Raw genomic sequence first — 22,794 nt, forward strand, 5'->3', positions numbered from 1 at the left:
TGCCACAGCTGAGGGTGGGAGAGCGAGTCAGACTGCAAAAACATTCAATCCTCTCAATAAAACCAGCCCACTTGACAACTGGGGACCTGTGTAGAGAAGCTGGCACCTCGGTTGAACGCAGTGCAACTGAAAATCGGATTTATATCATAACTGCAGACATGTATGTGCAATTGGAGAAGCTGCTCCTTCATGTCAGACAGTGAATGAGGAATATGTGATTTCACCAAAGACACAAGAAGCTGAACCACCATCAGACTCAGAGATCAACAATTCCCCCAACAAAGGTAACAGATCAGCAGCAACAATTATCACAGCAGCAACACTCAACACGGCATTCCCTTGCGAGGCAACATCACCCCAGGAACGAGCGGACACTAGATGAATACCAATAGCAACCGACACTCATACCATTAGAAGACTTAAACACATTGAAGATTGTGTGAGCAATGTGTGTGGAGGAACAGATGAAAGTGGGACAGACTAGAATGAACACTTTTTTTCACGGGAGATGATTTTCACTGTAGACCATGGTTATGCGTGACCTGCAACTGCAAATGACAGAACATACAGGCTGTGTTTTGGGGTTTTTAATGAAAAGGGAAAGGTTTAGGAAGTGCCTTTGTGCACTGCGGCTTTCCAGTCCTGTGATTTCTGATATCATCCCTTGAGTATAAAGGCTTGAGAGCAGAATACATTTGGTCCACCACTTGGAACACAGGTTTACCTCGGCCAGATCGCGAATGGTGTTATTCTGAATCACATGCCAGCCGTCTAGCTAACCGAGTGAGAATGCAACTGCCAGCCCTGAAAAGATTATAATCTCATGAAGTTCATTCAAAATTAACAGCTGCAGCCTGAGCATACAAAGGTCTGTGTGACAAACACGGAGTCACAATATCTCAGTAACAAATATTTTAGATGACAGAGATGCTAAACATAAAAGGGTGGCACGGTAGCACAGTGGTTATCACTGTTGCTTCACAGAGGCAGGGTCCCAGGTTCGATTCCCGCTTGGGTCACTGTCTGTGTGGAATCTGCACGTTCTCCCAGTATCTGCATGGGTTTCCTCCAGTGCTCTGGTTTACTCCCACAAGTTCTGAAAGACGTGTTTGTTAGGTGATTTGGACATTCTGAATTCTCACTCAGTGTTCCCGAACAGGCGGTGGAGTGTGGCAACTAGGGGATTTTCACAGTAACTTCATTGCAGTGTTAATGTAAGTCTACTTGTGACAATAATAAAGATTATTATTCATTTTTAGAATTGGTCAAAGTTCAGCACTATTAGAATGATCAATTTCAAGTCACAGTTGTGGCCACTTGGTATAAAAATGAAATTCAAACATTCAGAATATAGCCGTGGAGCAAGGGCAATTCCATACACATCATGGGACTTTGACTCTGCACCCCTTATTTGTGGGTCTGCAAGATGAAAAATGGGCATCGACTCTTGAACCAGACATTTCATTTGCAGGAAACTCCCAGTACAGCTTATTGTGCTTGAAGTTAGCTTTAGACAGAATATTTAAATTCATCTCAAGTTTTATTGAACACACATCTGCTTCAATTGTTTCTTATTACTGGAAATGCCACTCAGAAGGTCTAATGACTGACCAAACAAATGGAACAACAATGATGGCCTGGCCAAAATAAATTTAATCATTTCTTGAAAATACTGTGATTAAGTTCCAGTTATATCTTGAGATTGGTTTGGATGAAGCTTTATCCATCCTGAATACCTGATCTGTCCTATATAGCATCAAACTATTTATAAGTACACTGTCTGGCCTCAACAACTCTACTGGCAACCTGTTTTAGTCATAAATTTAATTGCCCATAAAAGCTTCGGTCTCAAACCCCGCTTCAACAATCCTGAACATGTGCTCTCCCGCCCTAATGTATATCTGAGCATATTGTTTTAGGTAGATTTTTTATATCCTGTTCAGTAACTTCCCTACAGTTCATTTTACGCAACCCATTTGATCCATAATCCCTCACAGCTCTTTCCCCTGATATTGGGGATCAGTTCCATTGTTCATCTGATTTGATTTACAGGCTAACCCGGGCATTGTACAGCTTTGGCAAGACCTTTGAGGGATGTGAAGTAACTTATTTGTTTAAAATGACTCAGTATTTCACCATTTTCATGTATTGCTGCCTCATACTTCGCAAATTACAAGTCACTTACATCACCAAATCTCTTTCAGCTTCTATCCCGGCTTCAATCTCATTCAGGGAGAGCATTTGCCTTTTATTTTATTTCCAATCTTTGCATTATCTTGTATTTGTTGATCGAGAACTTCATCAGTCCTGATAAACTTCAGTGCAGATACTGTAGTGCTTTCTTTGGAAGCTCTTGGTTGCCAGCGAGTCCATAATCCCCTTCCTTACTTTGCTGTTATCTACAATTATAACCACCTTGAATTGAAGCTGCCAATTTTACATCATTTATAAATACTGGAAACAAGAGGGATTTTATCAATCATCCCACTAGTACCCCATTTATTTTTGCCATTGAACTTAGATACTGGAGCTCTCCTCATCTTTTAGCTAGTTATCATATCCACCAATCTTTGCTTGGCGAGGAGTCTTTCATGCTTGAATTTGACATATATCATAAAGAGTTTTCCAATCAATTGGAATGTCACCTCAAAAAATAGGTACAAGGTTGCTCAGATCTGATTCATCCCTTGTAAAGCCATTTATTTAATTACATTATTTTCACTTTTTAAAGATTTGCTTTAGGATGTGGGTAATGCTGAGAAGGTCAGAATTTATTGCCCATCCCTAGGTTTCAAGAAGGTGGTGGTGAGATGTCTTCTTGAATCACTGCATTGTTGTTCATGAATACGAAAATTATACTTCGGAACATAGGAATTGGGAGAAGTGGGCAATTCAGCCCTTCGAGCCTGCTCCGCCATTCAATCAGATCATGGCAGATCACTTCCTGGCCTCAAATCCACCTCCCTACCTGTTCCCCATATCCCTTCAACCGGTTTTTTAAAATCAGAAATATATCTTTCTCCTTGCCTGTCTCCAATTTGTTAGAAACTCTTCAATGTTTATTGGCTCCCCATAAAAAAGACTTCACTGCTTTATAAATCACATTGATAAACCTGGGGTATATATAACCCTTTCAGAGGTATTTACTAGTTTTCAACCTCTCAGCCCATCCAGAAAATCTCAATATCCTTTGATAAAATATAGCATGAAAGATTTGTCCATAAGCAAAAGTTACCATTGGTCAGGACAGCGCAGGGACCTGGGTTCAATTCCGGGCTTGGGTGTGTGGTAATATAATCAGGGCCTAGTTTTAAGGCCGATTAAATTGGATATCTTAACATAAAGAATTGGGCACTTTAAATTAAAACCACAGTCTGCTCCAACAAGAAGCCTACATAATCTGAATATACAGAACTAAGCCAGGCTGTCTGGAGCAGCCCTGATAACCCATCAAGTAATCATCTCTCCCACTTGAGATGCATTGGCCTATTGTCCACAGTTCCTGATACCCCATCATGTGATTATCGTTCCTACTTGAGATGCATTGGCCTATTGTCCACAGTTCCTGATAGCCCATCAAGTCATTATCGTTCCTACTTGAGATGCATTGGCCTATTGTCCACAGTTCCTGATACCCCATCAAGTGATTATCGCTCCTACTTGAGAGATGCATTGGCCTATTGTCCACAGTTCCTGATAACCCATCAACCAATCAACGCTCCTCCCAGGGCAGGCTCAGTGCCCTGTCAACAGGTCATCAACCAGACCATTGGGCACCGAGAACCTGCCTCCTGAGACTCCAATGGCCGAAGGCCGAGAGCAGAGGTGGGCGGTGACAGTAGGATAACAATAGGCATTCCAGACATCTAGGAAGCAAAGACTCGGTGTGTGAGGCGGACCAGACCAGACCGGACTGGACCAGATCAGACCAGAAGGAAGGAAAGCAGCAAGCAAGGAAGAAACAGCCAGCAAGAATCACCTTTCCAAAGAGGAACCAGAGGGACTCAGGGATTGGATCCACAGCATACCAAACCCCCTTTGTGGGCAGTATAGTCGAATCCTGGGTGTTTCTTGTATGTTCTTTGTTGTTCTTTGTATAGTGGGTAATATATGGGTTGTGTTGCATTATATCTGTGTCCGTACTTTGTCATAAATAAAGACACCTGGGTAAACTTTAATTAAGCAACTGGTTCAAGTATCTGAATTGGACAGATACAACAGATTTGGAGTTTGTACTTTCTGGATGGGTTTCCTCCAGATGCTCCAGTTTCCTCCTGCACTTCAAAGATGTGTGAGTTAGGTGGATTGGCCATGCTTAATCACTCCTTCGTATCCAAAGATGTGTTGGTTGGGTGGGGTTACAGGGATGGGGTGGGGGAGTGGGCCTAGGTAGGGTGTTCATTCAGAGGGTCGGTACAGACTCGATCGGCTGAATGGCCCCCTTCTGCACTGTTGGAATTCTGTGCTTCTAATGCTAAGGAAAATAATGGTTGTAAATCCTGAACTGGCTGAAGGATAGATAGAAAGGGGAGTTAGAGGGGTCACAAAGTTGGAAGAGAAAACCAATAAATACTAATTGGTCATTTTAGCATCTCGTTCATGAACAGTTTGATCTCCGTTCAAATTGCTTAGCATTTTAATTCTTTCTGAATGTCCTCCTGTGGTTGTACTATTCAAAGAATATTTTGGTTCTCTTTTGTTACGTGCAATAGAACATTGCAGCGCAGTACAGGCCCTTCGGCCCTCGATGTTGCGCCGACCTGTGAAACCACTAAAGCCCATCTACACTATTCCCTTATCGTCCATATGTCTATCCAATGACCATTTGAACGCCCTTAGTGTTGGCGAGTCCACTACTGTTGCAGGCAGGGCATTCCACGCCCTTACTACTCTCTGAGTAAAGAACCTACCTCTGACTTCTGTCTTATATCTATCGCCCCTCAATTTAAAGCTATGGCCCCTCGTGCTAGACATCACCATCCGAGGAAAAAGACTCTCACTGTCCACCCTATCCAATCCTCTGATCATCTTGTATGCCTCAATTAAGTCACCTCTTAACCTTCTGCTCTCAAATGAAAACAGCCTCAAGTCCCTCAGCCTTTCCTCATAAGATCTTCCCTCCATACCAGGCAACATTGTGGTAATCACCTCTGCACCCTTTCCAATGCTTCCACATCCTTCCTATAATGCGGTGACCAGAATTGCACGCAATACCCCAAATGCGGCCGCACCAGAGTTTTGTACAGCTGCAACATGACCTCATGGCTCCGAAACTCAATCCCTCGACCAATAAAAGCTAACACACCGTACGCCTTCTTAACAACCCTCTCAACCTGAGTGGCAACTTTCAGGGATCTTTGTACATGGTCACCGAGATCTCTCTGCTCATCCACACTGCCAAGAATCTTACCATTAGCCCAGCACTCGGTCTTCCTGTTATTCCTTCCAAAATGAATCACCTCACACTTTTCTGCATTAAACTCCATTTGCCACCTCTCAGCCCAGCGCTGCAGCTTATCTATGTCCCTCTGCAGCTTGTAACATCCTTCCGCACTGTCCACAACTCCACCGACTTTAGTGTCATCTGCAAATTTACCCACCCATCCTTCTACGCCCTCCTCCAGGTCATTTATAAAAATGACAAACAGCAGTGGCCCCAAAACAGATCCTTGTGGTACACCACTAGTAACTGGACACCAGTCTTAACATTTCCCATCAACCACCACCCTTTGTCTTCTTCCAGCTAGCCAATTTCTGATCCAAACTGCTAAATCACCCTGAATCCCATGCCTCCGTATTTTCTGCAGTAGCCTACCGTGGGGAACCTTATCAAACGCTTTACTGAAATCCATATACACATCAACTGCTTTACCCTCATCCACCTGTTTGGTCACCTTCTCAAAGAACTCAATAAGGTTTGTGAGGCACGACCTATCCTTCACAAAACCGTGTTGACTATCTCTAATCAAATTATTCCTTTCCAGATGATTATACATCCCATCTCTTATAAACCTTTCCAAGATTTTGCCCACAACAGAAGTAAGGCTCACTGGTCTATAGTTACCGGGGTTGTCTCTACTCCCCTTCTTGAACAAGGGGACAACATTTGCTATCCTCCAGTCTTCTGGCACTATTCCTGTAGACAAAGATGACTTAAAGATCAAAGCCAAAGGCTCAGCAATCTTCTCCCTAGCTTCCCAGAGAATCCTAGGATAAATCCCATCCAGCCCAGGGTATTTATCTACTTTCACATTTTCCAGAATTGCTAACACCTCCTCATGAACCTCAAGCCCTTCTAGTCTAGTAGCCTGAATCTCAGTATTCTCCTCGACAACATTGTCTTTTTCTGTGTGAATACGGACGAGAAATATTCATTTAGCACCTCTCCTATCTTCTCGGACTCCAAGCACAACTTCCCACTACTGTCCTTGACTGGCCCTACTCTTACCCTAGTCATTCTTTTATTCCTGACATATCTATAGAACGCTTTAGGGTTATCCTTGATCCTACTTGCCAAAGACTTCTCATGTCCCCTCCTGGCTCTTCTTAGCTCTCTCTTTAGGTCCTTCCTAGCTAACTTGTAACTCTCGAGCGCCCTAACTGAACCTTCATGTCTCATCTTTACATAAGCCTCCTTCTTCCTCTTGACAAATGTTTCGACTGCTTTAGTAAACCACGGTTCCCTTGCTCGACCACTTCCTCCCTGCCTGACAGGTACATACTTATCAAGGATACGCAGTAGCTGTTCCTTGAACAAGCTCCACATTTCGATTGTGCCAATCCCCTGCAGTTTTCCTCTCCACCCGATGCATCCTACGTCTTGCCTCATCGCATCATAGAATCATAGAAGTTTTCAGCATGGAAACAGGCCCTTCGGCCCAACCAGTCCATGCCGCCCAGTTTTTACCATTAAGCTAGTCCCAGTTGCCCGCACCTGGCCCATAACCCTCTATACCCATCTTACCCATGTAACCATCTAAATGCTTTTTGAAAGACACAATTGTACCCGCCTCTACTACTACCTCTGGCAGCCCATTCCAGACACTCACTACCCTCTGAGTGAAGAAATTGCCCCTCTGGGCCCTTCTGAATCTCTCCCCTCTCACCTTAAACACGGTAGCATGGTGGTTAGCACAATTGCTTCACAGCTCCAGGGTCCCAGGTTCGATTCCCCACTGGGTCACTGTCTGTGTGGAGTCTGCACGTTCTCCCCGTGTCTGCGTGGGTTTCCTCCGGGTGCTCCGGTTTCCTCCCACAGTCCAAAGACGTGCAGGTTAGGTGGATTGGCCATGATAAATTGCCCTTAGTGTCCAAAATTGCCCTTAGTGTTGGGTGGGGTTACTGGGTTATGGGGATAGGGTGGAGGTGTGGACTTGGGTAGGGTGCTCTTTCCAAGAGCCGGTGCAGACTCGATGGGCCGAATGGCCTCCTTCTGCACTGTAAATTCTATGTATCTATGTATAAACCTATGCCCTCTAGTTTTAGACTCCCCTACCTTTGGGAAAAGATGTTGACCATCTACCTTATCTATGCCCCTCATTATTTTATAGACCTCTATAAGATCACCCCTAAGCCTCCTACGCTCCAGGGAAAAAAGTCCCAGTCTATCCAGCCTCTCCTTATAACTCAAACCATCAAGTCCCGGCAACATCCTAGTAAATCTTTTCTGCACTCTTTCTAGTTTAATAATATCCTTTCTATAATAGGGTGACCAGAACTGCACACAGTATTCCAAGTGTGGCCGTACCAATGTCTTGTACAACTTCAACAAGACGTCCCAACTCCTATATTCAATGTTCTGACCAATGAAACCAAGCATGCCGAATGCCTTCTTCACCACCCTGTCCACCTGCGACTCCACCTTCAAGGAGCTATGAACCTGTACTCCTAGATCTCTTTGTTCTATAACTCTCCCCAACGCCATACCATTAACTGAGTAGGTCCTGGCCTGATTCGATCTGCCAAAATGCATCACCTCACATTTATCTAAATTAAACTCCATCTGCCATTCGTCGGCCCACTGGCCTAATTGATCAAGATCCCGTTGCAATCCTAGATAACCTTCTTCACTATCCACTGTGCCACCAATCTTGGTGTCATCTGCAAACTTACTAACCATGCCTCCTAAATTCTCATCCAAATCATTAATATAAATCACAAATAACAGTGGACCCAGCACCGATCCCTGAGGCACACCACTGGTCACAGGCCTCCAGTTTGAAAAACAACCCTCTACAACCACCCTCTGCCTTCTGTCGTCCAGCCAATTTTGAATCCAATTGGCAACCTCACCCTGGATCCCGTGAGCTTTAACCTTCTGCAACAACCTACCATGCGGTACCTTGTCAAAGGCTTTGCTAAAGTCCATGTAGACAACGTCTACTGCACTGCCCTCATCTACCTTCTTGGTCACTCCCTCAAAAAACTCAATCAAATTTGTGAGACATGATTTTCCACGCACAAAGCCATGCTGACTGCCCTGGATCAGTCCTTGCCTCTCTAAATGCTTGTAGATCCTGTCTCTCAGAATACCTTCTAGCAACTTACCTACTACAGACGTTAGGCTCACCGGTCTGTAGTTCCCAGGCTTTTCCCTGCTGCCCTTCTTAAACAAGGGCACAACATTCGCCACTCTCCAATCTTCAGGCACCTCACCTGTGGCTGCCGATGATTCAAATATCTCGGTTAGGGGACCCGCAATTTCCTCCCTAGCCTCCCACAACATCCTGGGATACATTTCATCAGGTCCCGGGGATTTATCTACCTTGATGCGCTTTAAGACTTCCAGCACCTCCTCGTCTGTAATATGCACACTTCTCAAGACATCACTATTTATTTCCCTTAGTTTCCTAACATCCATGCCTTTCTCCACCGTGAATACCGATGAGAAATATTCATTCAGGATCTCACCCAACTCTTGTGGCTCTGCACATAGATGCCCTTGTTGATCCTTAAGAGGCCCTACTCTGTCCCTAGTTACTCTTTTCCCCTTTATGTATCTGTAGAATCTCTTTGGATTCTCCCTTGCATTATTTGCCAAAGCAATTTCATGTCCCCTTTTTGCCCTCCTGATTTCCCTCTTAACTCTATTTCGACAATCTCTATACTCTTCAAGGGATCTACTTGATCCCAGTTGCTTATGTACGTCATATGCCTCCTTCTTCTTTTTGACCAGAGTCTCAATATCTCGAGTCATCCAGGGTTCCCTACTTCTACCAGCCTTGCCCTTCACTCTAAAGGGAATGTGCTTACCCTGCACCCTGGTTAACACATTTTTAAAAGCCTCCCATTTACCAGCCGTCCCTTTGTCTGCCAATAGTCTCCCCCAATCTACCTCTGCAAGTTCCTGTCTGATACCATCAAAATTGGCCTTGCCCCAATTAAGAATTTTAACTCTTGGGCCAGACCTATCATTCTCCATAGCTATCTTAAAACTAATGGAATTATGGTCACTTGTCCCAAAGTGATCCCTCACTAGCACTTCTGTCACTTGCCCTTCCTTATTTCCCAAGACGAGGTCAAGTTTTGCCCCCTCTCTAGTCGGTCCATCCACATACTGAATGAGAAATTCCTCCTGAATACACTCAACAAATTTCCCTCCATCCAAGCCCCTAATGCTATGGCTGTCCCAGTCAATGTTGGGAAAGTTAAAGTCCCCTACTACTACCACCCTATTATTCTTGCAGCTATCTGTAATCTCCTTACATATTTGCTCCTCAATTTCCCGCTGACTATTTGGGGGCCTGTAGTACAGTCCTACCAAGGTGATCTCTCCCTTCTTATTTTTCAGTTCCACCCATATAGACTCAGTGGGCGAACCCTCGGATATATCCCCTCTAAGTACTGCTGTGATGTTCTCCCTAATCAAAAACGCCACTCCCCCTCCTCTCTTACCTCCTGTTCTATCCTTTCTATAGCATCTGTACCCCGGAACATTGAGCTGCCAGTCCTGCCCCTCCCTTAGCCATGTTTCAGTCATAGCTATAATATCCCAGTCCCATGTGCCCGTCCATGCCCTGAGTTCATCCGCTTTGCCCGTCAGGCCCCTTGCATTGAAATAAATGCAGTTTAATGTAGACCTTCCTTGCTCTCTGCCCTGCTTTCTCTGGTCATGCTTTACACACTCTCCCTTCCTGCCTTTTGTTTCTGTCCCCACTGACTTCCTACATCGGTTCCCATCCCCCTGGCACATTAGTTTAAACCCTCCCCAACTGCACTAGCAAACACCCCCCCGAGAACATTGGTTCCGGTCCCACCCAGATGCAGACCGTCCGATTTGTACAGGTCCCACCTCCCCCAGAATCGGTCCCAATGTCCCAGGAATTTGAAACCCTCCCTCTTGCACCATCTCTCAAGCCACGTATTCATCCTAGCTATCCTGTCATTCCTACTCTGACTATCACGTGGCACTGGTAGCAATCCTGAGATTACTACCTTTGAGGTCCTACTTTTTAGTTTAACTCCTAACTCCCTAAATTCAGCTTGTAGGACCTCATCCCGTTTTTTACCTATGTCGTTGGTGCTTATATGCACCACGACAGCTGGCTGTTCACCCTCCCCCTCCAGAATGCCCTGCAGCCGCTCCGAGACATCCTTGACCCTTGCACCAGGGAGGCAACATACCAACCTGGATTCTCGTTTGCGTCCGCAGAAACGCCTGTCTATTCCCCTTACAATTGAATCCCCTATCATAATTGCCTTTCCTCCAGATATAACTCTTGCCCTGCGGTATATACCTATCCCTTTCCATCACTAAAGTAAACGTAATCGAATTGTGGTCACTATCACCAAAGTGCTCACCGACCTCCAAATCTAACACCTGTCCTGGTTCATTACCCAGTACCAAATCCAATATGGCCTCGCCTATCGTTGGCCTATCTACATACTGTGTCAGGAAACCTTCCTGCACACATTGGACAAAAACTGACCCATCTAACGTACTCGAACTATAGCGTTTCCAGTCAATATTTGGAAAGTTAAAGTCCCCCATAACAACTACCCTGTTGCTTTCGCTCCTATCCAGAATCATCTTTGCAATCCTTTCCTCTACATCTCTGGAACTTTTTGGAGGCCTATAGAAAACCCCTAACAGGGTGACCTCTCCTTTCCTGTTTCTAACCTCAGCCCATGCTACCTCAGTAGACGAGTCCTCATCAAACGTCCTTTCTGCCACTGTAATACTGTCCTTGACTAACAATGCCACCCCTCCTCCTCTTTTACCACCTTCCCTGAGCTTACTGAAATATCTAAACCCCGGCACCTGCAACAACCATTCCTGTCCCTGCTCTCTCCATGTATCCGAAATGGCCACAACATGCCGCACGTTCACCCTCCTTATTCTGGATGCTCGTGGCATTGAAGACGACACACTTTAAACCACCTTCCTGCCTGCCAGTACACTCCTGCAACTTTGAAACCTTACTCATGACCTCACTACTCTCAACCTCCTGTATACTGGAGCTACAATTCAGGTTCCCAAGCCCCTGTTGAACTAATTTAAACCCTCCCGAAGAGCATTAGCAAATTTCCCCCCCAGGATATTGGTACCCCTCTGGTCCAGGTGTAGACCATCCCGTTTGTAGAGGTCCCACCGACCCCAGAATGAGCCCCAATTACCCAGAAATCTGAAACCCTCCCTCCTGCTCCATCCCTGTAGCCACGTGTTCAACTCCTCTCTCCCCCTATTCCTCGTCTCGCTCTCACGTGGCATGGGTCACAACCCAGAGATAATAACTCTGTCCTAGATCTAAGTTTCCACCCTAGCTCCCTGAATTCCTGCCTTAAATCCCTATCCCTTTTCCTACCTATGTCGTTGGTACCTATGTGGACCACGACTTGGGGCTGCTCCCCCTTAAGGATCCCGAAAATACGATCCGAAACATCAATGTTTTGTCCCTGTATCATATCCCTTAGCATCTCCATTATATTTTTGGGCTTGCTACTCAGCCGAATAGCAAATTTGTCATTACAGCTCTCCAAGCATGTTTTCCTCATGTACACTTCAATATTCCAGCTGATGTATCATAGTATCATAGAATTTACAGTGCAGAAGGAGGCCATTCGGCCCATCGAGTCTGCACCGGCTTTTGGAAAGAGCACCCTACCCAAGGTCAACACCTCCACCCTATCCCCATAACCCAGCAACCCCACCCAACACTAAGGGCAATTTTGGACACGAAGGGCAATTTATCATGGCCAATCCACCTAACCTGCACATCTTTGGACTGTGGGAGGAAACCGGAGCTCCCGGAGGAAACCCACGCACACACTGGGAGGATGTGCAGACTCCGCACAGACAGTGACCCAAGCCGGAATCGAACCTGGGACCCTGGAGCTGTGAAGCAATTATGCTATCCACAATGCTACCGTGCTGCCCCTGTGTACGTCAGATGTACGTCAGAACATTTTTATATTCCTTATCTTAGTTGAACTTAACTACTTGTCCAACCTGATCCACAATGCTTTTAATAGATGTCCACTTATTCTCCATAGATTTATTCTTGTGTGATGACCCCTGTCTATGTTAGTAAGCTTGTCCTTCATACTCAAGTGTACATTGGAATTTGCTTACTATGCCTTACAGGTATCACTTGAAAGGGTTAACAGACATAAGAAGCCATGACTTTTATGGAAGAAAACAAGGGTAAAATGAAAATCACCAGTGGGTTAAAATTAATTGCAACAAATCAACATACAGATCCAAAATGCCTGAACAAAATTGTCAAAATTGATTTTTCTGATGCATATCAAATCAAAATAGTTGTGAAACTCAATTACCAGGGTACTGTTCTGATTCCCAAACATACTGACGTTGGGAGGTCTAAGACCACCTCATAGAGGTCACCTCATACAACTTCAGCTCCATATTAGGTTTTATATAACTCCACCACATGGAAATGGCAAAAAAGTCACACATAAGACATGTACCTGTACTATAATGCTGACCCTACTAGTGAACTGCAGTAGCTTAATGCAATTCAGTTTAGGAGTGTTGCTCGATTTCCATACCTCCCTAACAGAATATTGCCCACATCAAGCAAGCCTTGAACTATTTTTATCGGGTCCCATTGTGTTTCAAAGTTAGCCAAAATAATTCTAATTTCTTTGTAAGGTTTTGATTTGATTTGTTGTCACATGTACCAAAGTACAGTGAAAAGCATTTTTCTGCAGCCAAGGGAACGGACACAGTACGTAAATAGTAGACAAAAAAATAATCGACAGAGTACATTGACAAATGGTACATTGACAAACAATGATTGGTTACAGTGCGGAACAATGGGCCAAACAAAGCAAATACATGAGCAAGAGCAGCGTAGGACGTTGTGAATAGTGTTCTTACAGGTAAAAGGTCAGTCAGAGGGAGAGTTGTTGAGGAGTCTAGTAGCTGTGGGGAAGAAGCTTGAATCATCTGGACTACAAAAGTACTCAAATGTTATATTTTTAATTAAGGCTGTTTAAAATTACTTATCTTTCTATCCTTTTGATTGAAAACACTGGCTGATGATCCACGTCCATTGCACAATGATACTACTCAATAAACAGCACTTAAGAACATAAGAAACAGGAGCAAGAGTTGGCCTTTCAAACCTGCTCCATCATTCGCTTGCATAAGGTTTGACTTTTTATCTCAAATTTATCTTTCCACACTATCCCCTCAACACTTAATTAGCTTAGTATCCAAAAATCTATCAATCTCTGCTTTGAATATAATCATACATCCAAGCTCTCTGGGGTAGAGAATTTCAAAGATCCACATCCCCTTGCAAGAAGAAATTTCCCCTAATTTCTGTGCTAAATAACTGACCCCTTACTCTGGGTGAGGCACATAATCGCGCCCCTAGTTCTAGATTCATGAACCAGAGCAAACATTTTCTCAGCATTCAGGAGGCAAGCAAAATCTTAGGTTGTTGACCTTTCATTCAAAGCATTTTATCTTAAGTTGTCCTCTCTGATTTGTCAATCGATACACAGGTGGGTGGGACCTCTCTCACCTTATCTATCTATTCATAGCCAGGGAAATCGTTATCTTCCATCTAATGCACCATTAGCTCTGGTATCCCTAAGGATCTATCCTTGGCACCTTTTCTTACTCAGCTGCATGCTGCCCCGTGGCAACACCATCCAAAGGCACAGTGTTAGTTATCACACGTACACTTATGATACTCAGCTCTACCTCAGCACCACCACCTTCTAGACTCCACAGCTGCTGCTAAATTATCAGACTGCTTATCTGACATCCAATACTGGATGAGCAGAAACTTCTGCCAATTAAATATTGCTTACATTGAAGCCATTGTTTTCAGCCCCTGCTTCCCTCGATACCAACTCCATCCCACTCCTTGGCAACAGTCTGTCACAAACTTGGTCTTATATTTGACCTTGGTAGGCACGTGGCACAGTGGTTATCACTGTTGCCTCACAACATCAGGAGCCCAGGTTCGATTCCAGCCTTGAGTGACTGCCTGTATGGACTTTGCACATTCTACCCTGTCTATTCTGGTTTTCTCCTACAGTCCAAAAATGTGCAGATTAGGTGGATTGGCTATGCTAAAGAAATTGCCCCTTAGTGTCCAGGTGGGGTTACGGGGATAAGGCGGGTGAATACTCTTTCGGAAGGTCAGTGCAGACTTGATGGGCCGAATGACCTCCTTCTACACTGTAGGGATTCTATGGAGATGAATATCTGTTATCAATTTTATATTATTGCTAAGACCGCCTCTTTCCACCTCTGTAACATCACCTGACTTTGCCCCTATCTCAGCTCATCTGCTTCTGAAACCCTCATTCATGCTTTTGTTATCTTAATACTTGACTATTCCAAATAGTCATGGCAATCTCTCAGATTCTGCCCCCCATAAACTGGGGATCATTCAAAAATCACTGCTGTTCATGTCTGAACTTGCAATAAGTTCCATTCCCCTATCATTCCTCTGTTTGCTGACCTACATTGGCTCCCAATCTAAAAACAAAACATGCTTAAAATCTTATCCTTGCCTTCAAATCCCTCCACGGCTTTGCCTCTCCCTCTCTTTGCAATTTTTTTCAGCTCCACAACGCTCTGAGCTGTGTCTCTCAAATCCTGGCATCTTGCGCAACCAGATTTTAATTGCTCCATAATTAGTGACCGTGCTTTCAGTGCCAAAGCCTAAGCTCCCCCTACACCACTCCCTGAGTTTCCTCCTTTAAGATGCTCCTTAAAACGTGCCAAACTTTTCATCTGACTTATTATCTCCTTGTATGTGGCCCTGTCATGCTTGGTTTTATAATATTCCTGAAATATAAGTTGTTATTTTATCTCTTCAGACAGTTCTGATTGAGACTAACATTGGCAGTCTTGGATTCTGTACCCCAGTGTATTATTATTATTAAAGCTCACACTTAAAGGTGGGCTAAAGATATTACTAGACTTCTAATTTTCTCTTTCTTGATAACAGAACATCAGCACTTATTTTTAGGAGATACGAATAGGAAAAATTTTCATTTAATTAAAAAACCTGAGTGTTCGTCCGAAACCTGACAGTTGAGAACCTTGATTGCTTCACCAGCACTAAGATGATCCCCTGCACTACCTATCCATTGATAAACATAATAGTGTTTTATTAATGTATAGTTGTATATCTTTGCAACTTATTTCATCATTCTACAAACAGGTAAACTGAAAGAAATCAGGGAAAACAACATGGGAAAATACAAACAACTTTACTGTTGTTCAGTCTCTGTTAGGAATTAGTGGCTGTTTTTATCTCGAGAGAAGATATGATTACCCTCGTTCCTTCTAAATTTACTGCACGACATTCACTGATCTGCTAATGAAAACAACTTGAAGGCCTGTTTTTTTTAAGAATGTCAGAAAGTTTATAATTTATGAAATGCGCAATGGAGCAGTATTTTACCAACAGCTGCTTTTTATTTTAGTTCAACTGCCGTTCATCTCCCAAAGTCTGTGCTGATTTAGAAATTATTTTGTTAAACATAAATTATCTGTGATGCATTAACCCCTTCCTTTTCTCGCAAACAGCCATATTCATCAAAGAAATTCAGACATAAATAACTAGTAAAAGACGACCAAGCATTTCACGACCAGAAATAGTTGAGAAGTCAAGAATGGTCTTAATTGTAAGCCTATGAGATGAAAAATTCCATCAGATTTTTAAAAAATTTGTTCATGTGGTATGTGTCGTCGTTGGCTAGGCCAGCATTTATTGCTCATCCTTCGTTCCCCTCAAGAAGACGGTAGTGAGCTGGCTTCTTGAACCGCTGAGTCCCTGAGGTGTAGATACACCCACAGTATTTAACCCGAAGGAACTGTGATATATTTCCAAGTCTGGATTGTTACTCGTGTCCTTCTAGATGGTAGTGGTTGTGGATTTGGAAAGTGCTGTCTAAAAGTGCCTTGGTGAGTTCCTACATTGCATCTTGTAGATGGACAGACTTCTGCCACTACTCGCCAGTGGTGCAGAGGTTGAATGTTTGTGGAAAATAATCAAGTGGGCTGCTTTGCCTGCATAGTGTCAAGCTTCTCAATGGTGTCAAGCTTCTCAAGTGTTATTGGAGCTGCACTTATCTAGGCAAGTCGAGAGTATTCCATCACACTCACAACAGGTGCCGTGAAGGTGGTGTACAGGCTTTGGGGAGTCAGGAGGCAGGCTACCCGCCGCAGGATTCCAGGCCTCTGACCTGCTCTTGCAGCCATATTAGTTATATCGCTAGTCCAGTTCAGTTTCTGATCAGTGGTATGTTGATATCTCCATTTCTTATGATGGAGGGACTATTTTGCCATCATCCCTTTCTCTTTCACCTTAATTACCATCAATTTCTCCCCCACTGCACTTCTTTTTTTTTATTTTTCCAAATAAGCAGCAATTTAGCGTGGCCAATCCACCTACCCAGCACATCTTGGGGTTGTGGGGGTGAGACACACGCAGACACGGGGAGAATGTGCCAACTCCACACGGACATTGACTCGAGGCCGGAATCAAACCCGGGTCCTCGACGCTGTGAGGCAGTAGTGTTAACCACTGCGCCACCATGCCGCCCCACTTCTATCTGAATGGCACTTGATTTTGACTGCGGTATTCTGTTCTTACTTCAGCAAGTAGTGCCTGCAACCACTAACCACAGACCTGTAATTGGTGTGGATCTGAATCAAATGCTAACAAGCAGAGAAGCTCACAAACCAACATTATTTCATGATCTTAAGACAATATCTGATCTATGCTCGTTTTACATGGATGAATCAATACACGCAAATTTCCTTGTTGTTTGCTCTGAATTAGAGGCACATTTGCTGAAACCCTTGGTTGCTCATTTACATAGCTCAACCTACATGTAAAAGACCAGCCACATGAGTTTCCTACATTTCTGGAGCAAAATGAGAAAACTGAGACATCCTCTAGATTGAAGGGAAGTGCTGTTCATTTTTTGGGAGTGAGGCACCATGCCATAAAACATAAATGCTAATAAATGCTATTTTAAGTATATTACACGGTTTGGAATTGTAAACTAAATATATAGTCCCAAAGGCATTTTGTTCAAACCTATGCACAGCGATGATAGGGTTGAAACATATTTATATAAGAACTCAGCATAATTACAGTGGACACAGCTTCCATATGCATACTGACGAATGGAATAATTTCCTGTTTCTTTTTTGCTATGTTAGTTTATATTTTATATCCCTTTTTGATAGGTGTAGCCTTGTATATAATCTCTAATTCAGCTCTCCTTCCTTGTGTGGCACATTCTCCTGACAGCATGGCTGAAATCAGGAATCAAGGTCCTCTCTGTATTCTACTGCTCTGTAGCACAGTATATGAATACTTTGATATGCCATATCACAGAAGCCCTTCAGGTCTTTCATTGCAAAGTGTTCTCTTGCTTCAAGTTTTTGTTGAGTCAACTCCTACTCATCCAGGAACAGTAACACTTTCAGTAAAAACAGTAAAATCTGTAGGAATCAAATATCTAGTTGAGTGAAAAGTTTCCCATAAGTGTAGAGATAGTTAAGAGAAGACATCCTTTCAAATTTAATTAATCCTTCAGTTGTTCATGAATAAATGTTTTTATCTGAATAGAACTCTTAGATGGACGAAGAATGAAAGTGGAATAAGACTGAATGAGAGGAAGGGGTTGGAATGAAGAAGGAAAAGTGAAGAGGTGGTAGAATATAGATGGGCTCCCAACAGCACACTAACTTTCTCTCCAACTCCCATGCAAATGCATAAAAAGACAACATTTATTAATAAGTACATACGCTTTGGTGATGCATGAGGACTATCAGATGCAATCTGTCTCATTCGGGAACCATGACAGCTGAGTGCAACCAGTCTTGAGATGATGGCTGTTTTCCCAAATCCAATATTGGCTATGATCACAACTCCTCTGTTCACACTCGGATTACCACATTTTAGCTGTGTATCTATTTCATGGAAGAGCCAGTCGCGCCCAATGAACACTGAGTCAGTGGTGATGCTGGGTACTTCAAACAGAAGTGGCTTCAAGGAGATGTCCGGAGGTCTGTATGGTGCAAAGCGTACTATGGAAATAGTAAAATAGCTGTAGTTAGATTAGTCTCAATAATTTAATCACAACAGAAAAAACGCACAATAATTTTCAAAAGAAAAACTGGCCAAAGACTTGGTGTCAAAAACAGAAAAGGTAGAAGAAATGGAGGATTGGATGATCACTTTGTTGAATACCTCCATGCAGTCCACAAGCATGACCCCAAGTTTCCGATTGCCTGTCAATTTAAGGTAGAGCCTGGCTGCAAACGTCCCAAACAACCTTCCTTTACAATCCGCAAGAAGTCTCAGCATTCTGTGGAGAAGCTCAAATGTGCCCAAACCAATTGGAACTACATCAGTGAGAGTCTGCACACCCACCGTTGAAATAGCCTGAACTGTCGATAACCTGATGCATTCCATTCCAATTTCTATACAAACATTCCTCAATTGTTAATCCTCCTCCTCCCAAACAAATTCCTGAAATTTTAGAATGTCTGTGGTTCAAATTTAGATCAGATTTACATCATATCCCTGCTGCAACAATCTATTCCACTGACAGCTGATCAATGTACACCTTCGATGTGAAACGTGCAGTGCAAATTTTTTCTTCAAATCATTTTTCCAACTTATCACCAGAAAATTCAGAAGGGCAAAGTTAAGGAGAAGACAGATTTTTTTGTAAGTGCAAAGGTTTTCCTGCATGTCATAGCAGCCCTAAACTACTTAAGAAAATAATATTTCTCATGTATTAATCATTCCATTACTGATTCAACTGTTCCTGTTTCCTTTCTAAATGATAAGTAATGTGATTAGTTAGTCTGATCATCAATCAGCTCAATACCAGGTTGATATTAACTATCGCAGAATATCACTCTACAATTTCCCAAAAGCAAACGGTCATTTCAATGAACAGGTTACAGGGAAATTACAGCTCAGCAACAGGTTATTCAACCCTATCACCAGCACAACTTGGATGGAAGATTAAAACATCCCATCTACGGAGCACCTAATCAGACCCGAAACACATCATCAAACAATGATCTGGATATTTGACTTAGATATTGATATTTGATTTGCCTTAGGTGTTGCTTTTACCATACCAAAGCAGTAGGAATATAACCTAATATGTCTCACTCATGATTATCTAGCTTCATCTTAAATGCATCTATGTTATTTGTCTTCGTATTGCAACAAGCTCCCCAATCTAATCACTCTCCAGTTAAAGACGTTTCACCGCAATACCTTATCTGATTTATTCGTGACAATTTTGGATTATGGCTCCTAGCTTTTAACTTCATCCCAAGTGGCCACATCCATAATCTCTTTGTCCTACTAAACATATTTCTATCATTTGCCGGTGTCCCACTGCCATACATCACGCAGAAGTTTCATTCTCAGAGAAATGACAGAACAGGATAAAATTCATGATGAACATTTCACAACCACATTATTGATAGTCAGATCTTGAATTCGTTCAAAGCACTGCTTTGACGCAGAGGGTTTTGTCTACTGACGGTATATTAACTGGAATTTTGGGATCCCAAAATGCGATAAAATGGAGTTGGGTTCTTAAAAATGGCTACCGAGACACAATGTATGCATGTTCATTCAAGATGGGGAGATGCCGGCGTTGGACTGGGGTGAGCACAGTAAGAAGTCTTACAACACCAGGTAAAAGTCCAACAGGTTTGTTTCAAACACTAGCTTTCGGAGCACTGCTCCTTCCTCAGGTGAATGAAGAGGTGTGTTCCAGAAACATATATATATATATATATATATATATATACAAAGTCAAAGTTGCAAGACAATGCTTTGAATGCAAGCATTTGCAGGTAATTAAGTCTTTACAGATCCAGAGATTGGGGTAACCCCAGTTTAAAGAGGTGTGAATTGTCTCAAGCCAGGACAGTTGGTAGGATTTTGCAAGCCCAGGCCAGATGGTGGGGGATGAATGTAATGTGTCATGTGAGAGTACCTTTAAGACATGGATGTTTAAGCAATGTACCTTTAAGAAAACAGTGATGTCAGAAAGTGGGTGGGGCTGAGCTCAGATCAGCCATTTTGCAGTTTAGTTTTGCAGTTTGAAAAGAGCTTGTGAGTGTCTGTGTTTTGCAGTGAGCGGGATTTGCTTTGATATCTGCCATGAAAGACTATCTCTGGATCATTTGGGTGATTTAAACTCATAATAGTAAAGCCTTTAACCTGGTGTGATTTTGTTTAAAGGTGTTTGGAAGTTTGAAGCAACATTTTAAGAAATTATTTACTCTTGCAATATTTTCTGAGTTATCTTTGAAATAAGGGGTGTTAAGAGATCCAATGTTTATTTAAGACGTTAAGTTGAGTTCATGGAATAAACATTGTTTTGTGTTTAAAAACCCATGTGTCCATAATTGTTATCCCACTACTAGGGAACAAGCCGTGTGCTAGGAAAAGCAACAAATACATTAAAGGGAGAGGTTGGTTGAACTCCATGATACATTTTGGCGTTCTGAAAACGCCTCGCCCATAACAAATGCGACATCAATCCAAGGTCCCGGTTGAGGCCGTACTCATGTGCGGATCCTGGCTATAAGTTTCTGCTCGGCGATTTTGCGTTGTTGTGCGTCCTGAAGGCCGCCTTGGAGAACGCTTACCAGGAGATCAGAGGCTGAATGCCCTTGACTTTTGAAGTGTTCCCCGACTGGAAGGGAACATTCCTGCCTGCCGATTGTCGCGCGATGTCCGTTCATCCATTGTCGCAGCGTCTGCATTGTCTCGCCAATGTACATTCTTCGGGACATCCTTTCCTGCAGCGTATGAGGTAGATAACGTTGGCTGAGTCGCAAGAGTATGTACCGCTTACCTGGTGGGTGGTGTTCTCACGTGTAATGGTGGTACCCATGTTGATAATCTGGCACGTCTTGCAGAGATTGCCATGGCAGGGTTATGTGGTGTCTGAAGGCTGGGTAGTTTGCTGAAAACAATGGTTTATTTGAGGTTGCGCGGTTGTTTGAAGGCAAGTAGCGGGGGTGTGGGGATGACCTTGGCAAGATGTTCACCTTCATCGATGACATGTTGATGGCTGCGAAGAAGATGTTGTAGTTTCTCTGCTCCGGGGAAGTACTGGACGACGAAGGGTACTCTGTCGGTTGTGTCCTGTGTTTGTCTTCTGAGGAGGTCGGTGCGGTTTTTTGCTGTGGCACGTTGAAACTGTCGATCGATGAGTCGAGCGCCATATCCCGTTCGTACAAGGGCATCTTTCAGCGTCTGTAGATGTCTGTTACTCTTCTCCTCATCTGAGCAGATCCTGTGTATACAGAGGGCTTATCCATAGGGGATAGCTTCTTTAATGTGTTTAGGGTGGAAGCTGATCTGTCGGGGAACACTTCAGCAGTGAAGGGCATTCAGCCTCTGATCTCCGGGTAAGCGTTCTCCAAGGTGGCCTTCAGGACGCGCGACAACGCAAAATCACCAGGCAGAAACTTATAGCCAAGTTCCGCACACATGAGTAAAGCCTCAACTGGGACCTTAGATTCATGTTGCATTACATTCATCCCACACCATCTGGCCTGGGCTTGCAAAATCCTACCAACTGTCCTGGCTTGAGCCAATTCACACCTCTCTTTAACCTGGGGTTACCCCTATCTCTGGATCTGTAAAGACTTAATTACCTGCAAATGCTCACATTCAAAGCATTGTCTTGCATCTTTGACTTTGTCTATATATATGTTTCTGGAACATACCTCTTCATTCACCTGGGGAAGGAGCAGTGCTCCGAAAGCTAGTGTTTGATACAAACCTGAAGGACTTTAACATGGTGTTTTAAGACTTCTTACTATGTTCATTCAAGTGAGTGATCACAGTGCTGCAATGTATTTGCCAAATTGTTACGCCTGACAATTTAGAAAGAAGTAGAAGTAGAAATGTTTTCACATGCATTGGAACTGATTATCCATTGGATAAAGTGTTATTCTGCACTGTACAATATGGAAAGATCAGGCCAATGCAAGATCCAGGGCTAATTGTTTAAACTTCCTCATTATTTTCAGTCATTTCTTTGGCAGGTCAGTTCAGCCATCTGTTTAGTTATTTTAAAGGATCGACAGATGTACATACGCCTTCCTTCAAAAGCACTAATTCATTATGTAACACATATATTGTTTATTCAACTGTCCTGGGGAATGAGAGCTTAACATCTTGGCTGCTTTTCAAAGCATTACAGGAATTCAAAATGCAGAATTTGTTTATTCAGCTATCCCAGAGAATGGGAATTTGATTCCTCTGGCAGATTTGTGAGCTTGGGAAGAGGTTA

The 22,794-nt window shown here is 43.2% G+C and overlaps 1 protein-coding gene across 19 annotated transcripts in view; it reads right to left on the reverse strand.

Moving 5' to 3' along the window:
- Positions 1-22,794, reverse strand: part of tanc2a (tetratricopeptide repeat, ankyrin repeat and coiled-coil containing 2a) — a 1,428,811-nt gene that overhangs the window by 312,992 nt on the left and 1,093,025 nt on the right. For all 19 annotated transcript variants that reach the window (XR_011937462.1, XM_072486954.1, XM_072486971.1 and 16 more), the window contains one exon: positions 18,254-18,535. Coding sequence is in view for 18 of the 19 variants with exons in the window: in XM_072486954.1 (XP_072343055.1) it covers positions 18,254-18,535 (282 nt within the window). In the remaining variant the exon portion in view is untranslated. The remainder of the gene's footprint in view (positions 1-18,253; positions 18,536-22,794) is intronic.

Source organism: Scyliorhinus torazame, chromosome 21 (genome assembly GCF_047496885.1).
Source record: "Scyliorhinus torazame isolate Kashiwa2021f chromosome 21, sScyTor2.1, whole genome shotgun sequence".
Classification (NCBI taxonomy): Eukaryota; Metazoa; Chordata; class Chondrichthyes; order Carcharhiniformes; family Scyliorhinidae; genus Scyliorhinus; species Scyliorhinus torazame.